This window comes from Hemitrygon akajei, chromosome 4, assembly GCF_048418815.1.
Source record: "Hemitrygon akajei chromosome 4, sHemAka1.3, whole genome shotgun sequence".
NCBI lineage: Eukaryota > Metazoa > Chordata > Chondrichthyes > Myliobatiformes > Dasyatidae > Hemitrygon > Hemitrygon akajei.
This window is the reverse complement of record NC_133127.1, coordinates 147,787,255-147,794,415: the sequence shown is the minus strand read 5'-3', so window position 1 is coordinate 147,794,415 and position 7,161 is coordinate 147,787,255. Positions and strand designations below refer to the sequence as shown.

Here is a 7,161-nt window from a genome sequence, read left to right as displayed (position 1 = left end):
TTACCTAAAACAAAGACTGATGGTGAATCAAGGCATACGAGTTGGTGAAGAAAGTGGAACTAAAGTAAAAGATTAAGCCATATATATAGAATGATAGAAATGACATTTTATAAACATACATAGATACATCAAGTTCAAATTTTACAAGCTCTCAAGCTGTACATCATCTTCTAAAATGGAATTACTATTGCTAGTCCTGCCCATGAATGCAAAAGTTTAAATAGAATTTTATAACCCTAACACATCTTGGGAATGGGATAACAGGATGTGGTGTTCAACATCTTTACTGCTCAGCTTCCCTTTCTTGTGTTAATGAGGATCCTAAGAAAATTAGAAAATTGTCAATGATGTAACCGTCCCTCAGTTCAAAGAGCAAAAGAGGATCCATCAGGAAGATAAAGGAACACATGAGTACAAGTCTCAAGCAAATTTTAAACTGTGGTCGTGGTTTGGCTTTGTATACCACTCTCTGGCTGGAAGCTGGCATAGGAGATTCCCTAACTCTGCATTTGTGCCCAGCACAAGAACTTTTCACAGAAGTACATTAATGCTCACATTTGTGATTAGATTTATTATTTTAAGAATCAAAGAGACCTTGCTAGCTCAATTAGGAATTAACCATTATGTTATAATATTTTTCTCCAGTTCTCCAGAGAAAAAATGGATACAACAAGTACCAACATGCAGAATTTAAATCAAAGTTGTAAAACAGGAGGTCTGGGATTTGTGGAATGGGTGCCGGATATAGTTCAGTTAACAGTACAGATCTTGATCTAGAGGCTAAGCAATGCCTGATGAAGTTTTAGCATTATATGACATTAACTTCAAGGCAAGCTCACATAATGTTGTGAAACTCAACTTTAATAATATTTCAGAATGTACAATGTTGGGTTATTTTAACAGCCTGATGTATAACAGTAATGGAAATTTGGAATTAAACTATGATTTTGTAATCCTTTTTAAATGTTAACCTTTTCTTCTCAATAATTAGCAAGGAAAGGTGAAAGAAATGTATGCTTACTTTCTCTTACCAAAATAAAGGGCTACACATAGTATCCTGATTGGCATTATTTATTTATAGAACATGAGTGCAGAATAGGCCCTTCAAGCCACACTGCCCAGCAACCCCTGAGTTAACCCAAGCCTCATCATGGGGCAATTTAAAACAACCAATTAACCTACCAACTGGTTTTTGGACTGTGGGAGGAAACCTGATCACCCAGAGGAAACCCACACAGTCACAGGAAGAACGTACAAGCTCCTTTTAGGCAGCAGCAGGAACTGAACCCTGGTCACCAGTACTGTAAAGCATTGTGCTAACTACTACACTACTGTGCTGCCCTGAATTATGCAGATTAGAGCGAAAATTTGACACTTTACCGAAAAACAATGGCATCCAGGGAACAACAGAGTTATGTACAGGAGTTTCTGCAGATGCTAGAAATCCAAGACGACATACATAAACTGCTGGAGGAACTGAGCTGGACATGCAGCATCCATGGAGTGTCAAATGCTACAGAGCGAAGGCAGGAGAATGGGTTTGAGGGGGACATTAAAGCAGTCATGATAGAATAGTGGAGCAGACTTGACCAAATATCCTAATTCTGCTCCTATACCTTATAGTCTAAACAGTCAATGTTTTAGCCCAAGAGCTTTCATTAGGACAAGAGTTATAATTTGTTTGTAAAAAGTCAATGGCAGCAAATACTGGAAGTCAGAACCAAAAGCAGAAAACAGCTATGACAGGCAGCATCGATGACCTTGGACTTGAAATATTTCCTCTTATTTTTTCCTTCCATAGATGTGGACTGACCTCCTTCCAGGAAGATGATTTTATTGTAGATTTCATGATTCGGTAGTTTTTAAAATCATTACTAGCTCTGAGGTAAACATCTGTCATAAACATTAACTGTTTCTCCATTCTCAGATGTTGCTTGACCTTCTAAGACCTCCAGCATGTTCTTTGTTTTGTTAAGATTTATAACGTACTGACTAGGTGAATGCAGTGAAAATTGATGCAATCTTAAGGAAATATTGGCTTGTATACCAATTTTTTAGCTAGGTAGTAAATATAATCACTCACAAAAAACAAACAAAAACTGTAAATCCATATTCGATTATGTTTATTGGACCAAATGCACTAACTTGAAGCATCAGGACATTACTATTTCATACGATTTCAATTAAGCAAAAAGACTGGGTCTAATGTCACTCTACAATACGACCTGTTCTTCAGCACAAGGCTCACCAGTGTCATTCATTTCCACCCATACAAAAAGATACATTGCAATTACAGATGTGCAAAAGAAATGTTACATTATAACTGCATTTTCTTTTAGGTCTGACTGAAAGCGGTAAATCTTAAAACTTACTGGTGGATCTCCCTCTCCATCTTTTGGAAGAGCTCGTTTTAGTTTTATGGGATTGGTGCCTCCAGGAGATGGTGGGCACGGCAAAGGTGAAGTTTTCAAAGGCATGTCACCTCCATGTTTCATGGTAGCCATACCATTAGTAGATACGGCACCTCGAACTGGATTTTTGACTGCATTATTATCAGTCAGAATGTGTGTGTCAGTCGGTTGTACAGGAAGTTTATTAGTGGGGCGTGTGTCAGCAGTCCCTGCAGGCAGACGTTTGACTTGATCGGCCATTCCATTTTCATTCCTTTTAATTTTTATTTTTGTGCTCGTAGAGTTGCCATCAAACACAATGAGAGGTCTTTTTCTTGAAGCCTCTGATGTTGGTCTGCAAAGTAAAAGAATTCCATTGAATACTTTATTTAAAAATGACCAAAATAGAATATAATGCAATATATGGGCAAAATACTCGGGGACAGAGACAAGGCTCATGGGGAATTGTCACAAATTGAGCTCAAGTAATGGGTTGCTAGATACAGAAAATGCAAAGGTCTTAAGGACCACGCTGGAAGGATATTCCATATTTCTCTTGACTGTGGTAGTAACAGCCAGGTTGGTGTTAATGCAAGGTGGGAAATGAAGTACTTCTTCAAATGAGCTGGCTTCCTCATGCAAGGAATAGGAATGGCATTCAACTCAATAAACAATGAAGAATAAGAGGGTAATGTATCATTGATAGTGCAGTACTAAGAAATTGTTTAAACAAAAATACAATTTTAAATCATTTCTTTATGATACAGATGACACACATTCACCCCAATGAGATCCGCTGAGTGCATAAGTGAGATCCAAATATGAAACTAATTGAAATAAACACATTCCGCATACATTTAGTCAAGACAAGATATTTTGCTCTTCAGAGTGGTCCAGTGATGCTGCACCTATCTTACAGTTCCAAAGATAAAGATTAGCTTAATTTGTCACAGGTACATCAAAACATACACTGAAATGTGTTGTTATGCCAATGACTGGGTTTGATTTTATCTGTGGTGCTCTTTGTATGGAGTATGAATATGGGTTTCTCCTGGGCATTTTAGCTTCTTTCATTATTTCAAATTCATGCTTGTTATTGGATTAGTTTCCACTCTAAATGAACCCTCTTGTAGATAGATGGATGTTTAATGAAGAGGTAAGAGAGGATAGGTTACATGAGATTGCCTGAGTGCCAGCACCAAATGGTGTTGCTTTATGTCACATGGAGAAACTAGGAAAGAAGGCCATTTCTATTCTGGCTAAATGGTAGCATGACATCATGGAAGTAGTGTATGCACTAAATAAAATGTTCAGAACAAGCAACAAAAATAAAAGCCCAGAAATTTGATCAAATCATTGATAGAAAACACTGCTCCACAGATACTGGCTGTCTTGTAGAGTCAGGTTTTTGCTGATTTTATTGGCATAATTCCTCTCAAATACTAAAAATCTTCTATGTACAAAAAAAGGTCAATAAATAAATTCAACCTAAAAATAACTCCAGATGGTTTATAGCTTTCAGTATTACATCAATTTTCTTTTGTTTACTCAAACATTTATGCAACTACATTAAAAACATTTTTAACTAAACTGAACGTAGCAGAAGCAGCTAGATCAGACAGGTATAAAGCAATCTGGCTGACCACTGTTGTTGAAAATCACAATGATTTTTGAGAGATTATATCATTAGTCCAATCAGGCAAACCCAAGAAATTGTTTGTTAATATTAAGCTTGGTTCATTTGCCTTAAGCTGTCTGGATTCTTCCCACTGCTGACCAAACTATCACCAGCACCCTCCATCAATTAAATATGTCAACAGTAATTTGCATGAATTAACAGGAGCCCTTATAATTTCCAATTTCTCGAAGCGAAATACACATACACAAAAATCAGGATAGACCATTAAGCCTTTTTGCTATTCAAAAAAGATTACGACTCATCAATTCCTTCCAGCCAGAAATCTAATAATGTTATGTTGAGTGCAATCAGTGGGGCAGAGTTGCCAAAGTCTGGGGGGGGGGGGGGGGAAGAGAGAGACCACCTGATTATTTACTTGTTTCAGACCCAAGCTTCCTTAGACAGAAACATCCTCCTTGCAAAGCACACACACACACTTTTGTACTTTTCAATTCAGTCACTTCTCATTCTTCTAATCTCAGAGTAAGATCTTGTATGTTATAGCTTGCCAAGGCAGGAACTAAGCTAGTAAATCTTTGCTGCACTCTACTGTTAAGGTAAAGAAACCAAAATTTTACTCAATATTTCAAATGCATTTTCACCAAGTCCTGATATAATTGGGGTACTACATCTTTGCTACTGTGCTTATATTATTTACCTCGCTCTAAACTTGTTCAATGTCCTGCATGAAAATCAAAATATACCACATCCACTGGCTTTCCCTGATTTACTCTATGAGAATAGGTCTTCAAAGAACTCCAATCAATTAAAGATGACCTGCCTTTCATAAATCAAAGTGGACTCTACTCAGTTTTAGTTATTTTCCAAATGATGTTACAACTTTTATCATATATTCCAACATTCTTTCTATCAATATGCCAGTCACTTTTGCACTCTCTCCATATCCTTTCTTATTTAGTAGGGTTACATTTGGAACCTTTCAATCTGCATATAACCATAACAGCACGGAAACAGGCCACCTCAGCCCTTCTAGTCCGTGCCAACGCTTACACTCACCTAGTCCCACTGGCCTGCACTCAGCCCATAACCCTCCATTCCTTTCCTGTCCATATACCTATCCAATTTTACTTTAAATGACAATACCAAACCTGCCTCTACCACTGCCTCTGCATGAAGTGTTTCAGAATCTATAGAATTTTGGACTAGGGTAACCAGAGCTTCCATCATCTCTACAGCATTAATAATATACATTTTTGACTTTAACATACAAAACAGAAATTACTTGCCTTTCACTCTGAGCCACACTAATGGCCTGTTGTTCTCTTTTCTCAGCCATCTTTCTTCCCCATCTATTCTTGGGCAGCTCTCTTTGTGGCAATGGAATGACATGCTGAATGTATACTTCGACAATCCGATCCTTCTCTGAAGCATGCAGGTTTGCTGTGGCTATTTCCCTCTGGAAAGAAAAAAGAACATCTGTGATAACAGTGTGCTGCACATATTAATTTGTGAGATACAATAAAGGAACAAAAAGCTTACTTTTGGAAATGTGCTCCTGTTCACACAACTTTTGAAATGAGCTGCTGCTCCAAACACCAGTAAAAATACTGGTTTATTTTCACTTTATTAATTCACTGAATATCAGCACTGCTGAAATAATGAAAGTTCAGTTGCAAATAATGCCAGCTTCTCAGCTACCTGCATGACTAGTCTTCTGTCTGAAATTAACTTAAGGCTGACTCAGTTATAGCAACCACCACCACAGAAATCACCAGCAAGACCTGCTCACACTGCTAACTCTGTTTGAATCATTTCCACATCATGTCCACTTCATCCCCTCAATCAATTCAGTGATAGATTCTGAACTGCGGGGGCACCAGAATTGATCACTGTAGTACTCCCAAAGTTGTAGCCACCAAATCAGATGATGACCATTTATGTCTACACTATTGCTACCTCAGCTAACTTCCTTCATTTATTACAAGTGGGTTACAACAGAAGTTTCACCTGCCATGTTTGGATTCACCCAGGACAAGAAGTTCCCCACTCCATTCCAATCTTTGTCTTCGGCTACTTATACTGCTCCCAAATCCCACCTAACCTCAGAAACATACAGCACAGGAACAAACCCTTCAACTCACATTGGCACAAATCATGATGCAATCCAACTAATCCTAACTGCCTGCAGTCTGTATCCCTCTATTCCTTTCCTACTCATATATCTAAATGCCTCTTAAACATTGATATCACATCTTCTTTTACCATCTCCCCCGTATCACATTATAGCCACCTAACTCTATGTAAGACAAACTTGCTCACGTATTTCCTTTAAAAATTCCCCCTCGCTCCTGAAAGCAATGCTTTCTCATATTTGATATTTCTACTCTAGCACAATGACAATCTATATTGTCCATAGATTTATATATATTTTCTAGCAGGTGACTCCTCTGCATCTGACACGCCAGAGAAAATGGTTCAATTGTCCACTATCTCCGCAATCCAGGCAATGTTCTGGTGAACCTTTGAATCTACCTCTCCATCCTTCCTTCAATAAACTGTCCAGGAATGAATTAAATCCTTGAAGTGTTTTATACAACTGGTTTCTGACCAATAAAGGCAAGCATGAAATATACTTTCTTTATCACTTTCAGGGAGCAAAAGGCTTGTTTGGCAAGATCTTCATCTTTGTGCTCCCCCACCTCCCCAAGTTCAACATCTCACACTCGCCCAGAGTTATCGCCTTTTCTCTGTCCACAGATATGCCTTCAAAAAGTCGCTCGGCCTCAGTGGAGATGTTTCTGCGCATTTCCAATAGCCCTGTTCTGCCCTACATTAACTCCCAACGTCTCCACAAACAACCAATGGTATTCAGTTAAGAAGCGCTCCGCATCTCTCCAACTCACCTGCTCCAAGAGCTGCAGGAGAAACTCCCCAGTCAAAAGCTCAGGATGTAGCAACAAATTAGAATCAAAACCAACCATCCCTTCTCCCACCGCCATCTTCAGCAGCTCCCGCAAACAAATGCTCCAGTGCCCCCACGTGACCGCTTTTCCACCAATCGCAGCGCCGCCAAACGCGCTAACATCACAAATCGTCGAAAACACCAACGGACACGGCAGGAGTTGCGCAAGC

General features: G+C 38.8%; 1 protein-coding gene across 1 annotated transcript; it reads right to left on the bottom strand.

The window, feature by feature from the left end:
* Positions 1-2,106: 2,106 nt before the first annotated feature.
* c4h2orf49 (chromosome 4 C2orf49 homolog) lies at positions 2,107-7,088 on the bottom strand. The gene is made up of 3 exons (XM_073043540.1): positions 6,933-7,088; positions 5,316-5,485; positions 2,107-2,745 (listed from the first exon to the last, which is right to left on the bottom strand). Exons 1-3 carry the CDS (start codon positions 7,026-7,028, stop codon positions 2,313-2,315), a joined length of 699 nt encoding a protein of 232 aa, XP_072899641.1. The 5' UTR covers positions 7,029-7,088; the 3' UTR covers positions 2,107-2,312.
* Between the last annotated feature and the right edge of the window lie 73 nt (positions 7,089-7,161).

Excerpts from the sequence above, each read along its gene's own strand:
- c4h2orf49 (XM_073043540.1), bottom strand. The coding sequence starts at position 7,028 with ATGGCGGTGGGAGAAGGGATGGTTGGTTTTGATTCTAATTTGTTGCTA. Across the intron at positions 5,486-6,932 it reads TCCTGCAGCTCTTGGAGCAG|AGGGAAATAGCCACAGCAAA; the intron begins GTGAGTTGGAGA and ends TTTTCTTTCCAG. Across the intron at positions 2,746-5,315 it reads AGTGTGGCTCAGAGTGAAAG|ACCAACATCAGAGGCTTCAA; the intron begins GCAAGTAATTTC and ends TTTACTTTGCAG.